Below are 16,026 nucleotides of genomic sequence, written 5' to 3'. Positions count from 1 at the left end.
AAGGCAGGGCCTTGAGAGAAGAAGTAGAAGAGGAGGTGTTGGCTCATGGGTTTCATGTCTATCAGGAACTAGAACATTCACACTCAAGTATATTGTACATCAACTGATTCTCCAGTTCACCCTCCTAACACAGCACAGTAAGGCCACGAGGCGTACAGACAGTTTGGAATAGGAAGCCTAATCCGAACTATCTAGTTTGTGCCACGTGTAGCCGTGGGCATGGAGTCCGCACTAGCGGACATTTAAAAATGGCGGCGCCCGGCAACATGCAAATGAAGCCCGGGAAATTCAAATCCCAGGCTTCATTTGCAAGTTCGTATGACTACATTAACCACCCTAGTTTGAACTAGGGTGGTAGTGTAGACATACCCTCTGAGCATTCAGTAAGTGATTCAGAGAAAAAGGCACCACACCACTAGCAAGGTCTGCATGAAGCTTGGGCCGAAAGCCAGAGCCCAAGGAGAAAATGTTTAGGTTTCTTTAAATGTAAACAGTCGAAGCAACCTGTCCAAGATCTGTTTGGTCCTCATCCCATAGACGATGGGGTGTAGCATGGGGGGTACCAGGAGATACACGTTGGCGAAGAGAATGAGGAAACTAAGGGGCACGTTGTGGCCAAACCGGTGCGTGAGCGAGGAGAAGAAATCTGGGATGTACAAAGCTGAGATGGCGCAGATGTGGGAGCCGCAGGTCCCAAAAGTCTTCAGCCGGGCCTCCTTGGTGGGGAGGCGGAAGATGGCCCTGAGGATCTGAGTGTAGGACACAAAGATAAAAATGACATCCACACCGATCACAGAGAAGAGCACAAAGAGGCCGTAGTAACTGCTAACTCGGGTGTCGGTGCAGGCCAAGTTCACCACGGCGATGTGTTCACAGTACGAGTGAGGGATGATGTTGGTTCTGCAATAAGGCCACTGCCTTGTTACGAAAGGATAGGGCAGCGCGAGTATACCACTGCGCAGCCCCACAGCCAGGCCGATCTTGGCCACCACCCGGTTGGTCAGGACAGTGGAATGTCTCAGGGGATCACAGATGGCCACATAGCGATCCAACGCCATGGCCACAAGGATCCCAGACTCCATCGATGAGAAGCAGTGAATGAAGTACATCTGGGCAAGGCAGGCATTGAAATCGATCTCCCTGGAATTGAACCAGAAGATGCTCAGTGTTTTGGGCATGGTAGACGTACACAGAACCAGGTCAGTGACGGCCAACATGCAGAGGAAATAGTACATGGGCTCATGGAGGCTTTGTTCCGTCTTCACAATGAACATGATGGTGAAGTTCCCCAAGATGGCTATGACGAACATGGTGCAGAAGGGGATGGAGATCCATGTGTAGGATGTCTCCAAGCCAGGGATGCCCTGCAGGATGAAGGTGGAGGGGTTGGTGAAGGCACTTGTGTTGGAATCTGACATGGATCAGGAAGGAGGTGTCCAAGTGTGAGACAGAACGGAGTGTCTTGTATGTACCTTACGTTCCTCTGACATCCTGTATGTGCCCTGGTTGAGGGTGATGGTCATGGCACAAATACCTGCATGGAGAGACAATGTTAGTATGACACACAATATGCCCTGCAGATGGCTTTTTTATGAGTGAAGAAGACTGCTCTTTCTTCACACTGAAAACTAACATTTTTGTCATTCAGACAAAATAATTATAAACAACTGTCCCTTCTAATGCCAATTCCATATCTTATGGTGCTCACTGAGTCATTAATTCCTGCACCATGTGGTGGGGAAAAACTTCTAAGGCACTAGAAGGAAACATGAGTGTGGATACGGGGTCTCTGTTAGGCTTCCTTAATGCAAGGAAAACCAGGCTACGAGTCCCTACTATTGGAAGTTATCCATTCATCCAGTTACTCTAAATGTAAGAGTGGGGGGAAAATCAAATCTTTGCTAAGGTATGTGTTGGGGGAACCATCCGAAGTAGACCATAAATTAGGGAAAAGACCTGATGTCACAGATAGAAGCTTCAGGAAACACCTCCCCATTGGCAGCAGAGGCAAAAACGAAGACAACTTTTGGCTGCCTAAGGAATGGGATGGAGAAAAACGTGCCATCCCGAAAAACATGGATATCTGCTCAGTGTTGGACTCCCACTCTCCGTATAGGACACAGCCGGTAGAAAGGTGATTTCCAAGAGAGGTGGTGAGAATGGGGGAGGCTGCCATTTGTGGGCAGACTAAGAAGTCAGGGACTGTTTCACTTAATGAAAAAAAAAGGGAGCATATGATAGAGGAGAGGAAAATTGAAGAATGAAACCAACTACACTCAAATGGACAGACAGAGTACCTCTCCAAACCAGTACTGTCTACAGACGCTCCATGCTCCACAAGGACTAATTCTGCAAACCTGGAAAAATTATTTGGAGAAAAACATTTAGGCTACGTCTAGACTGGCATGATTTTCCGGAAATGCTTTTAACGGAAAAGTTTTCTGTTAAAAGCATTTTCGGAAAAGAGCATCTAGATTGGCATGGACGCTTTTCCGCAAAAGCACTTTTAGCGGAAAAGCATCCGTAGCCAATCTAGACACGCTTTTCTGTAAAAAAGCCCCAATCACCATTTTTGTGATCCGGGCTTTTTTGCGGAAAACAAATCCGAGCTGTCTGCACTGGCCCTTTTGCTCAAAAGTTTTGCGCAAAAGGGACTTTTGCCCGAACGGGAGCAGCATAGGATTTCCGCAAGAAACACTGATTTCTTACAGTAGGAAGTCAGTGCTTTTGAGGAAATTCAAGCAGCCAGTGTAGACAGCTGGCCAGTTCTTCCGGAAAAGCAGCTGATTTTCCGGAAAACCTGGCCAGTCTAGACACAGCCTTAGGCAGAAAAGCAGGAAGGAAATGTGATAATTCTTTGACTCACGTTTATTAGAAAGTGAAAAGTCCCACTTCCACGGTCAATGGAATGAACAATGTTCAGTAATAAGTAAGTTCGATGGGAAAGTGAAGGCATCAGTTAAGGAGGGGAAAATAATATATAAAAAAGAGGCAAAGGGAAAATAGATGGCCAAGAATACAAGTCAGAAGTTACAAAAATTAATAAGGAATGTTAGAGATATCAGGGGAAACTCCATGCTTGACAGGGCTAAGGATTGTAAAAAGGAAGCGGTTGCATATATGAAGAACAAGAGGAATCCTAGAAAAGCGTTATGGCAATTCCTCTGTTAATCATAAAGTATTAAAAAAAAGCCAAGGTTTAAAAAATGATTAGGTTAAGAAAGAATGGAAAAATTGCTATGGGGTTAGTTCCGAAAGAAGTCTAGACATATAATAAACAACAGGGCTTGTATAAAATAGGATTTGTCAAATAAACCTGATTTCATTGTTTTATTAGAGTGAACATTTGGTTGATCAAGGGAACTGCTCAGTTACTACAAACATTGCTTTTTCCTGAAGCATTTGATTTAGTAGAAGAAAATACTGAGATATAAGAGTAATACTCGACCGTAACAGTAGAACCCATATAAAATGTAATAAAACCAGCTGACCGATCTCAGAAAGCCATTGTCACTGGGCCATTGTCAGCGAATGGGCTGTTTCTAGTGGGGCTTTGCACAGAGCCATTCTAGGCCCAATGCTATTAGATATTTTCATCAATGATCTGGAAGGAAACAGAAAATCATTGCAGATAAAATTTGTGGACAATGCAAAGACGGGCGGAGGGGTTACACTCAGATGGTTTTAATAGAGTCAAATGCAAATATCCCCTTGGAACAGGGAATGTGCATACTGGAGCACTATATGATGGAAGGCAGGGACCCAGAAAAAGATTTGTCCCATCATGAGCTCTCACTGTACTACTGTAGCCAAAAGAGCTAACGTGATCCTTGGATGCATTGGCTAGGGAGCGCTGAGTTTGAACCGGGAAATGATTTTAACCTCTCCACATGAGCCTGGGGAAAGCACCAGTATCAGTTCTGGGTTGCACATTCGATAAAGGATATCGACAATTTGGAGAGGGTACAGGAAAGAGCCACAAAAATGATCAAATGCTGGAGAGAAACACCAGGCTGTGCAGGTATAGAAGGACTTTTATCTGTGTAACTTATGAAACGGACGATGAAGTGGAGACTTAGGAAAGAGAAAACCATGGGTACTAATGGGCTGTGTCATCTCACAGAGAAAGACCAAGCGGATGGAACCTGAAGCCAAACAGATTCCAGATAGAAATAAGGGTCCCGTATTTAGCCGAGGGAGATTAACCTTTAGAACACACTGTGAAGGGAACCGGTGGATTCATTAACTCTCACATGTTGGAAGATCCAGACTAGATGTTTTTCTGGAAGATCTGCCAGAGGGCTTCTCTGCACCTGAAATACTACAAAATCGCTTCCATAGTTCTCCAGGGGCGACTCTAGTTACACTGATGGCAACAGCTGAATCGTTAGCTGATTGTTCCACCTACCCAAGAGCGGGTAGCTAGATCAATGGAAGAATTTCCTCGTGGTGTCTACACCAGGGTTAGGATTATAGGGTGTGTCTAGACTACAGAGTTTTGTCAACAAAAGTGGACTTTTGTCGACAAAATTATACCTGCGTCTACACTACCGCTGAGTTCTGTTGACATAACGTCGACAGAACTCAGCAGTTTTGTCGACTCTGGTAAACCTCATTTTACGAGGCATAACGCCTTTTGTCGACAGAGTTCTGTCGACAGAAGGTGTTATTGCATCTAGGGGTACGTCTAGACTACAGGCTTTTGTCGACAAAGCAGCTTGCTTTGTCGACAGAACTGAATGTAGTCTAGATGCTCTTTGTCGACAGAAGCTTTGTCGACAGTTTCTGTCGACAAAACTTCTGTCGACAAAAGCCTGTCGTCTAGACGTACCCATAGAGTTGTGACAGACCTGCCCCCCGTTCTTTTTGACATTGACTTACAGCTACAAAATAGGGGGAGGGATAACACAGTGGTTTGAGCATTGCCCTGCTAAACCTAGGGTTGTGAGTTCAATCCTTGGTGACATTATTTAGGGATCTGGGGCAAAAATCTGTCAGCAATGGTACTTGGCCCTGCTGTGAAGGCAGGGGACTGGACTCAATGACTTTTCAAGGTCCCTTCCAGTTCTAGGAGCTAGGCAATCTCCATTTATAAAAAAATCTGCTGGATCTGTGTATCTTATTTTGGTGCATGTATCATGCTTTTGTGTAAATTTAGAGATATGGAGTATGGGATGGATTGTAGTTTCCAGTGTGCAAATGAAAACCATCCAGGGTGTTTCCCTCAATGTCTGGGGGATCAACAGCCTCTTTTGTCCTGTAAGTCTAAGCAGGGGTTGGTCTTAGGAAGACATGTGACCACCCCAATGGGTAAGGTCTGACCACGTACTTTTCCAAGGAAAGGGAGCATGTGAAACAAAGAATTCCCGCCTATAAGGGAGGCTATTTAAGATGCAAAGTCTTCAAGCCCTTGCTCTTTGTTCATTATGTCATTCCCAAGAAAATTAAACAGCGTCCACAGGGAAAAAATGATCTTGGCTTGGAGGTTTAGCTGAAATTAGAACAGTTTTCGGGTAGGTTTGTAATACGCTTTAGGGGGTTAGAGCAAGCTCTGCATTTTTGGCTATTTTAAGTTTCTAATTCACTTTGCTCTGCCTGTTTTAAGTTGCAGCCACTGAAACCCTGCGCTCGTACCCAATAAAATCTGCTTACAGGAGATAAACAGCCAAGTAACAGCCCCACACTCCTAGCAGCTGGATCTGCAAGAGGACGAGGTGACCGTGTCTGTGAAGGAACACCCAGCTGGCTCGTGAGGCTTTTACTCCAAGGGGAGTTTTGCCTCACTGGGGTCGAAGCAGAGCACGAGCCACAACATCGTAATTTGTCCTCGCATTGGACACCTACTAATCCCCTTCATCCTGCAGGATCCCCTGTGCCCCTGAAATGCCGCTACCTCAGGGGGCCACCACACGGGGTGGGAGGTGGAGCGCAGAAGGGAATGAATTTTTGCCAGTGAGACTGGAGCACACTCATGGCCTAGCAAGACGCTGAGATGGTTAGTGGCTGTGCAGAGCGGGAAGGACACAGAGCGATTCTGTCTGATAAGGCCTGTGCTGCACTGGGCTTGTCATAAGAACATAAGAACGGCCGTACTGGGTCAGACCAAAGGTCCATCTAGCCCAGTATCCTGTCTGCCGACAGTGGCCAGCACCAGGTGCCCCAGAGAGGGTGGACCAAAGACAATGATCAAGTGATTTGTCTCCTGCCATCCCTCTCCAGCCTCTGACAGACAGAGGCCAAGGACACCATTTTATCCCCTGGCTAATAGCCTTTTATGGACCTAACCTCCATGAAATTATCTAGCTTCTCTTTAAACTCTGTTACAGTTCTAGCCTTCACAGCCTCCTCTGGCAAGGAGTTCCACAGGTTGACTACACGCTGTGTGAAGAAGAACTTCCTTTTATTAGTTTTAAACCTGCTCCCCATTAATTTCATTTGGTGTCCTCTAGTTCTTCTATTTAGGGAACTAATAAATAACTTTTCTTTATCGGCCCTTTCCACACCACTCATGATTTTATAGACCTTTATCATATCCCCCCTCAGTCTCCTCTTTTCTAAACTGAAAAGTCCCAGTCGCTTTAACCTCTCCTCATATGGAACCCGTTCCAAACCCCTCATCATTTTAGTTGCCCTTTTCTGAAGCCTTTCCAAGGCCAAAATATCTTTTTTGAGGTGAGGAGACCACATCTGTACACATCTTGCAAGAGCTGGTACCTGTGAGTGCTGAGAGGGACGTGTCCTCCCTGGGAACCCCCCTCAGGCAGCCGCGTCCCGCACCTCTTTCTGCCTAGCGTCTGCAGCAGCGCCCCGTACCAACAGCTGACACAGGGGGTTCCACGGTTTATAATATAGTTCTATTTAATCCCAGTGGGTTGCACTCAGCCTTGAGGGGAGAAGAGGATGTCTGGATGTAAACAGGCTAGAAACAAGCCCTTCTGGGCTTCTCTGCTAATTATCCATCTTCAGGAGTAAACACTCATTAAGGTGCTTTTCCCAAAGGGAGCGGAGAACCCTTGGGCTCTGGGTCCAAGAGCAGCTGGCTGTTTTGTATATTTCTGGATATTGGTAACTTAGAGTTGATCAGTAAGAAATGTAGGGATAACGCCGAGCTCGCCAGAGGGTCTGCTACCCTGGATATTCAGCAGGAATAGGCTGATAGTCGACTGTCATATCTGGAGACACATCACCGAGAGGAGACAATCGTATTTTCTGCAGGCACACAGAGCTTTCGTTAAGGGGCCAGAGATAAGTGATTCTCATCAGTAACTATCATCACACTGGGCAGCACCTTTCCCTGAAGGATCTTCAACTCACCTAGCAAAGGAGAGTCACTGTGAACATATCCCCATTGTACAGAGAGGTAAACTGTAGCACAGGGACCAAACTGGCGGAGAAATTGGAGAAGATGCAGAGAAGAGCAACAAAAATGATTAAGGGTCTAGAAGACATGACTTTGAGGGAAGACAGAAGAAACTGGGCTTGTTTAGCTTAGAAAAGAGAAGTCTGACATGGGACATGAGAGCAGTTTTCAAGTATCTAAATGTGTGTTACAAGGAGGAGTGAAAAAAAATTTTCTCCTTGGCTTCTGACTACAGGACAAGAAGCAATGGGTGAAAATTGCAGCAAGGGAGGTTTAGGTTGGACATTAGGAAAAACGTCCTGCCTGTTTAGGGAGGTTGTGGAACCTCCATCACTGGAGACATTTCAGAGCAGGTTAGACAGACACCTGTCAGAGATGGTCTAGATGGTGCTTGGCCCTGTTGTGAGGGCAGGGGACTGGATTTCATGACCTCTCACGGACTCTTCCACTTCTATGATTCTGGGAATTGGACGTGGCCACAGAGCAGTTGAGTGGGAAGGTGACAGACAAAACCCAGGAGTCCTGACTTCCCTGCCATTAGCATGGTCTCTTTAAGTCAAATTGGAATTCCCCAAAACTTTCACACTTGCAGGTAATGCCACAGGCTGTGGGATGTGACTCAGACCGAGTTCTGTCAGAGTTTCCAAGTATAACCCACACACCTAGGCTATGTCTACACTGGCATGATTTTCTGGAAATGCTTTTAACGGAAAAGTTTTCCGTTAAAAGCATTTTCGGAAAAGCGCATCTAGATTGGCAGGACGCTTTTCCGGAAAAGCACTTTTTGCAAAAAAGCGTCCGTGGCCAATCTAGATGCACTTTTCCACAAAAAAGCCCCGATCGCCATTTTCGCAATCGGGGCTTTTTTGCGGAAAACACTACTGTGCTGTCTACACTGGCCCTTTTGTGCAACAGTCTTTCGGAAAAAACTTTTGTCTGAACGGGAGCAGCATAGTATTTCCGGAAAATCACTGATGATCTTACTTGAGATCGTCAGTGCTTTTGCGGAAATTCAAGCGGCCAGTGTAGACATCTGGCAAGTTTTTCCGGAAAAGTGGCTGATTTTCCGGAAAAACTGGCCAGTCTAGACACAGCCCTAATGTGGTTCACTTTCCCATGGAGTGGCACAGTCCACTTACAGTGAGAGATAAGAAAAAAGAAACTCTACAGCCTAAGCTGAGAGCAGCTGGCATCATAGCTCAAACTGAAGCGGCTCCTAACCTCAGCTCCTGGGTTCAAACCTTCCCGGTGTTGGTTACACAAGCATCGGGGATTGAGGGAAATAGAGACCAACAAAAGTTGCATCTTCCTGAGCTACCCGTGAACATTTTGTCTAGTGTATTCTTGATGATGTCATCAGAGAATTCTCATAGTTCCGCGAGGAATGTCCCTCTATGTATCTGACAGTTGTCTTTTACTAGAGTATTAACCTGGGGCCATTTAAAAAAAAAGTCACATGGGTTATCTTGCCATCATTTGGGAGAGGAGTTCATTTAAACAGTTCTACACTACAGTTACCAGTTCTGAAATTTCATGTTTGATTTCCTTCATAAGAACGGCCATACTGGGTCAGTCCAAAGGTCTTTCCAGTCAGGTATCCTGTCTGCCGACAGTGGCCAATGCCAGATGCCCAGAGGGAGGGATCCCAACAGGTAATCCTCATGTGATCCCTCCCCTGTGCGCTGAGTGAAGAAAAACTTCCTTTTGTTTGTTTTAAACCTGCTGCCTGTTCATTTCATTTGGTGACCCCTAGTTCTTATAGTATGGGAATAAGTAAATAACTTCTCTTTATTCACTTTTTCCATACCAGTCATGATTGTATAGACCTCTATCATATCTTCCCTCAGTCTTATCTTTTCTAAGATGAAAAGTCCAAGTCTTCTTAATGTCTCTTCATATGAGACCTGTTTGAAACCCCGAGGCAGCATCTACATTGGCAAGTTTTTGCGCAAATACTTTTAAGGCAAGAGTTTTTGCGTTAAAGCATTTGCGCAAGAGAGCGTCTACACTGGCATGTGCTTTTGCACAAAAGCATCCGTGCCAGTGTAGATGCTCTCTTGCTCAAGAAAGCTCCAATGGCCATTTTAGTCTTTTAGTCTTTGGGATTTCTTGCACAAGAAATTCATGTTGGCTGTCTACGCTGGCCTCTTGCGCAAGAACACTTGTGCAAGGGGGCTTATTCCTGAGCGGAAGCATCATAGTTCTTGCGCAAGAAGCCCTGATTTCTTACATTAGCCCCAGTGTGGCTGAGAGGAGGGTGCAGGCTCTTGGGTTGCCTGTGGAGCAGACATCTTGGGGTTCCTGGGTGCAGCAGGGCAGAGTCGCAGGGTGGAGCTGCTGCTGCCGCGTGGTGTCTGCAAGCTCCATGTGGCTTTAAGGGCGGGTCCAGCAACCAGGAAGTAAGGAAGTAAGGAGCTGTGAGTGCGGGTGCGGCACGTCCAAGTGGTCAGCTGCGGTTTTTCCTGGGAAGCCAGGAAGCCAGTTCTTGCTCAAGAAGGCTTCTTCCCCGTACAGAGCATTGGAGCTCTTGTGCAAGAAACCCTCATTTCCAAGGCTGCTCAGTGCGTTTTTGCACAAGAACAACTGTTCTTGAGCAAGAAGCCTGCAGTGTAGACACAGCACCAGGGTCTACCTTTTATCCTCTGCTGCTTTCTAAACCTAACATCTTTCACCCCTGTCTTCTCCTCCATCTGCCAGAAGCTTTCTTTCACGCTGTTGTTCTGGAAAAGCCTTCCTTTCCTGTCTCCTCTTTTAGACAGCTTTAATTTCATTTTGTTCAGTTATGCCATGCTCTCTTCCATACAAAGTGAATGGAGATGCCTAGCTCCTAGAGAGCTTCAAAGGCCATGGAGTACAGTACAGTAGGACAAAGTACCATCCCTGACAGATCTTTGCTCCACATGGCCTCCTCAAGGCTTGAACTCACAACCCTAAGCTTAGCTGCCCAATCCTCAAACCACTGAGCTATCGCCGCTCTTGAGAAATCCTTGTGGAGTTCTCTCACAGCCACCATTGCATTCATTCGATGGCGTGTTGACCAGACCTCTCTTCTAAGGAGTCTTTCCTTACTGATTTCTCTAGCGGCTGCCTTCCCTTATCAGATTTTATTTCCTTTAATTCACTGTTTCGTGCCCTTCTCTCCTCTTAAGTGTCCTTTCCTTGCTGATTTCTCTTGCAGCTCATTTTATTAATAGAATCCTAGAACACTAGGACTGGAAGGGACCTCGAGAGTCATCGAGTCCAGCCCTCTGCCTCCATGGCAGGACCAAATACTGTCTAGACCATCCCTGATAGACATTTATCTAACCTGCTCTTAAATATCTCCAGAGATGGGGGATTCCACAACCTCCCTGGGCAATTTATTCCAGTATTTGACCACCCTGACAGTTAGGAACTTTTTCCTAATGTCCAACCTAAACCTCCCTTGCTGCAGTTAAAGCCCATTGCTTCTTGTTCTATCCTCAGAGGCCAAGATGAACAAGTTTTCTCCCTCCTCCTTATGACACCCTTTTAGATACCTGAAAACTGCTACAATGTCCCCCCTCACTCTTCTCTTTTCCAAACTAAACAAACCCAAATTCTTTCAGCCTTCCCTCATAGGTCATGTTCTCTAGACCTTTCATCATTCTCGTTGCTCTTCTCTGGACCCTCTCCAATTTCTCCACATCCTTCTTGAAATGTGGTGCCCAGAACTGGACACAATACTCCAATTGAGGCCTAACCAGCGCAGAGTAGAGCGGAAGAATGGCTTCTCGTGTCTTGCTCACCACACACCTGTTAATGCCTCCCAGAGTCCTGTTTGCTTTTTTTTTTTTTTGCAACAGCATCACACTGCTGACTCATATTCAGTTTGTGGTCCACTATCACCCCTAGATCCCTTTCTGCCGTGCTCCTTCCTAGACAGTTGCTTCCCATTCTGTATGTGTGAGACTGATTGTTCCTTCCTAAGTGGAGCACTTTGCATTTGTCTTTATTAAACTTCATCCTGTTTACCTCTGACCATTTCTCCAATTTGTCCAGATTTATTTACTCAGGTTTATTTACTTTTCTTCAATTTTTCAGACCTCTCTGCCACTCTGACTCTTTTACCTTCAAGTCCTTGCCCCTTAACCCTAACCCTAGCCCATAGTAGTTTCCATCCAATCTAGGCACCGCACTGTGAATGGTTTCTCCGGCTAATGGCCTCACAATGAACCCAACAATCCATGGAAGAAGCTATCCCATCTCATGGGCTTTCCTGGGGATGTCGTAACCAGAATATGGGTTACCCCCCTGCAACGACCCACTGCAGTGCAGAACAGCATGTGACCAGCCCATATGACACCAGACTCCATTTTGTGTCTGTTGTTTCCCTCACAAAGAGCTGGGCTCTTTGTAGGGGCAATGAAGTTCCTTCCACATGATAAAAGCTGTGAATGGGGGATCTGACAGCACAGTCGGATTCACTTGCCCTGCCACTGAGCCCCCAAAAACACAGCTGGAGGATGAAGGGCTGTGACCGGGGAGGTGGCCCCAGGCTGGGGAGGAGAGATCCTGGCCTGATGTGGAGAAGATTGGTGGCGTCTTTGTTGCATCGCAGTGACACTGCTGGATTCGAATCCTGTCCGAATGGCAGAGCTCAGATTGTCGTGTTAGATGTCGAGTGGGGCAATGCACAGTCGGCTCCAACGCCATCACTGACGATGACTTAAACCTGACCCTTGTGTGGAGGATACATCTCGTTTCAATGAGTGACCTACACAAGTCAGGTCTCTGAAAGGCAAAGGGAAATCTGTTCTGGAACGGGCCCTGGTTTACAGAGCTCTTGCTACGAAGGGAGGAGCAGACTGGGTAATACATTTACACTGCTCAAGGGACAAGCTTTGGGAACTGAGGGGAACGGCCTGTGTACCGTTGTTATTACATGAGTGGCTGGCAAAAGCGCCCATGCACTGCAGGTGGGTGCAACAAACTCACAGTGTGGGAGGGGGCTCAGGCTGGTTTCCCAGAAAGCTCAGCGTTACCTCAGTCGCAGGCCACACCCCACGGATGTCTGTGGCAACCAGCTAACAAACACTCCCTGCTAATCCATGACTCCTGTTCCCTCTTGGCATGCACTCAGTTAGTGATGGGAGACAGCGGTTACATCTGGAAAGCCAGGACTCCTAGTTTCTGTGACCTTGACAAAATTACATTGCTCCGAGCCTCAGTTTACCTATCCATGAATGTGCATATGATCATAGTGACTTTCCTTTCATAGGTGTCTGGCAAAACCTTCAATGCCAGGTGCCACACAGGTGATAATTACTGTCTCCCATTTTTCCCCTGATCTCCCCTACCTACTATTTACCCATCCATCCTGGGCACGTACAGTGTATCAGATCTCATGCAGGACTGGTGTTAGCCCTTGATTTCTTGTTAATCAATTTTTTGTTAAATATAGTGAAATACCCCGAACAGGCAATTCCTCTCTGACTCAGCCCGGAGCGCGAGAGTTCTCCTCTCCCTCGGGCAGGCCCCTTAATTATCCTTTATCCTTAGAGTTGGACAAAGCGCAGAAGCACGGACGTGGAAACAGAGACACTGGCTAGTGCGTCTCCAGGTGCCAGCCTGTTTACAGTCAGATGCTGGACTGTTTTCTGGAGGTCCAGGGACCCTCATGGGGAATGAGCCCAGCTGAGTTATAAACACTGCACTTGGCACGCCCCTGGGTTGCTCTCGGATGTTGCTGCCGGTGCGAGCGCGAGAGCGGTGTGGGGCTCCGCTCCGTGAGAGAGGTTCCCAGGGAGGACGCTGTTGACTCAGAATTCACAGGTACCATCGCTGGGGAGGAGCTCACCTGCGTGATGAACTCAGTGAACCATGGGTGTGAGGGGCACAGACGGGATTTGGGTCCTTTCGGCTCCGCTTAGTGTTCAACGTTAACAGACACCTGGGCGCTCTTGTGGGGTGACGTGGGGGAGAGAGGCAGGCGGGACACACCAAGCTGAGGTAGATTGCGGGGGAAGTTCACAGGGACCCATCCCTTGCTAAGGAGCTCGACTGCTTCCCATCCCGGAGCAATGTGCCTGTGGGTGACAGAGAGTAAGTCTCTGGTCCGTTCCCCTCTGCGTGGCCATTCAGCACCCCAGCGCCCTTGCCACGGGACATGAGTAACAGTGTCCAAAACACAATTCTGAGCTGTGCCCCCTGCTCTCGGATGCCTGATGGTCTCTCCCATGGTGGCTGCATTTCAGTGGCAAGGGGGACCCTTCCGGATGGAAGGGCTCAGTAGATTCCAACACAAGCCAGATTCTGGGGCTGTAGGCGGCTCTGTACTCAGACCTCACTGAGGCAAAGCTCCCCTTGGAGTGAGAGTCCCGGGGGCAGCTGTGTGTTAATGCAGAGAGACCGTCAGCTCGTCCTCCTGCGTGTCAGAGCCCTGGCCGGTACCACGTGTGGGTGGTGGGTTGGTACCTGCCGTTTGTTGGCTAGAAATCATTTAGATGCCAGGGCTCCTCATCGGAAGCATTACAAGGGCTTTCCCGCATGGGCAAGGCATGTTCTCTCCTCGCTTCACTTAGGAAGTCTCATAACCCCCTGGGTCAACATTGTCACTTTCCTCTGGGTGCTCTCCAGTTTCTCTACCTCTCTCTGTCCAGCAGTGACCGGAATGGGACACGAGGCGGTCTTTCTGTTGTGTAACCAGGGCCCCGTAGAGCAGTGATATCATCTTCCATGACTGGCATGCCGGGCCTCTGCTCCTGCCCCCTAACACTGTATTGGCCTTTCTTCATAGAATCCCAGAATCCCAGAGCTGGAAGAGGCCTCAGGAGTCAAGTCCAGCCCCCTGCCCAACGCAGAACCAATCCCAACTCCACCATCCCAGCCAAGGCTTGGTCACATGCTTCTTTCCAAATGCAGGGCAAAATATTTCTTGCACTCAAACACCTTCTGAGTAATATTAACACGTTTTCTCGTGCGCTCTGCCAATGGACCAAAACCGTTTTCACCAATTCTTTTGTTCTTACTTTATTTAATAGTTTCTTTTTTGTTACCCTTAACCCTGCCAAGCCTGGTTTTCCCCCTCCCCCCACTTCCCCAATGGTTTCCTTTTATTTTCCAGTTTTTTGTCCAAAATTATCTTGTTATTTAACTGCACGGATGTGTAATTTCTGTGATCTACAGATATCTTCTTAGAGACCTCCCAGGTTTCACTCTCATTTTTTGTGCAATTTTTTTCTTCTAATCAGTTGTGCTGCTAATTTTCTCAGTTTCGGGGAATTAGCCTTTTTGAAGCACTAAGTGACTGAATACTTCTTTGTTGGTTCATTTGAATGTAATATTTTTCATTCTTTATTTTCTACTCTTCTAGATCATGCTCCAGTCTCTGTCTCTTCTCTGAACAGAAGAACCCCAGACATTACAGTTTGTCTGCATATCGTAGAACACTAGAACTGGAAGGGATCTTGAAAGGTCTTCAGATCCAATCTCCTGCCCTCATGGTAGGAACAAGCACCATCGAAGTCATCCCTTATAGATGTCTAGCCAACCTGCTCTTAAATATCTCCAGGGATGGAGATTCCACAACCTCCCCAGGCAACTTATTCCAGTGTTTAACCACCGTGTCCTGGTTTTGCCTAATGTCCAACCTAAACCTCCCTGGCTGCAGTTTAAGCCAATTGCTTCTTGTCCTGTGCTCAGAGGCCAAGGAGAACAATTTTCTCTCTCCTCCTTGTAACACCCTTTTGGATACTTGAAAACCACTATCTTGTCCCCTTTCAGTCTTCTCTTTTCTAAATCAAACAAGCCCAGTTCTTTCAGGCTTCCCTAATAACTCATATTTTCTAGACCTTTAATCATGTCTGTTGCTCTTCTCTGGACCTTCTCCAATTTCTCCACATCTTTCTTGAAATGTGGTGCCGAGAACAGGACACAATACTCCAATTAAGGTCTAATCAGTGCAGAGTAGAGTAGAAGAATGACTTCTCAAGCCTTGCTCACAACACTCCTGTTAATGCAGCACACAATCATGTTTGCTTGTTTTGCAACAGCCTCACACTGTTGACTCATATTTAGCTTGTGGTCCACTATGACCCCTAGATCCCTTTCTGCCGTACTCCTTCCTAGACAGTCGCTTCCCATTCTGTGTGTGTGAAATGGATTGTTCCTTCCTACTTAGAGGACTTTACATTTGTCCTTATTAAGCTTCATACTCACTAAGCGTCATATGGCAGCGTCCCCCAAATGTTCATGGCTTGTCACAAATAATCCCTTTCTATCTGCTGTGTCCTTTAGAGAGAAGAGGTGACCCACGCTGAGCACATGTCCAGTGGAGATTCTCCTCCACCCCATTCCTTAGGCATCCAAACGTGGTCTTTCTTTGCCCACTGCTGGGATTGAGCAGATGTTTCCATTGAGTTGCTATCAGTGACACCGAGGTCTTTTCCCCAAGGTGTGGTCCAGTTTTCCCATGGTACTAATCTTGGCAAAGGTTTTTTTCCCCCCAAATCTCAGATTTTGTGGGATCAGGCGGGGGAACATGAAACCCCAAACAGTCTGGACTAAGGAGGGATTGTTATGCTTAGACGAAGCACAAGAGATCTTTTATAGGGAAAATGGCAATATGCCGCATTTATTGAGAATACAACAGTAGCATATGCTTTTCAGTCACTCTCACACACAGTCACCATACACACAGTCCCTCT

General features: G+C 46.9%; 1 protein-coding gene across 1 annotated transcript; it reads right to left on the bottom strand.

Moving 5' to 3' along the window:
- Window positions 1-470: 470 nt before the first annotated feature.
- LOC102461538 (olfactory receptor 52R1-like) lies at window positions 471-1,418 on the bottom strand. The gene has a single exon (XM_006119571.1). The coding sequence runs from the start codon at window positions 1,416-1,418 to the stop codon at window positions 471-473; it is 948 nt and encodes a 315-aa protein (XP_006119633.1).
- Window positions 1,419-16,026: the final 14,608 nt, after the last annotated feature.

This window comes from Pelodiscus sinensis, chromosome 1 (genome assembly GCF_049634645.1).
Source record: "Pelodiscus sinensis isolate JC-2024 chromosome 1, ASM4963464v1, whole genome shotgun sequence".
NCBI lineage: Eukaryota > Metazoa > Chordata > Testudines > Trionychidae > Pelodiscus > Pelodiscus sinensis.
The sequence above is the reverse complement of the archived record's forward strand: the minus strand, read 5'-3'. Positions and strand labels throughout refer to the sequence as shown.

What these genes read in the sequence shown, in the direction of transcription:
- LOC102461538 (XM_006119571.1), bottom strand. Translation starts at nt 1,418, where the DNA reads ATGTCAGATTCCAACACAAGTGCCTTCACCAACCCCTCCACCTTCATC.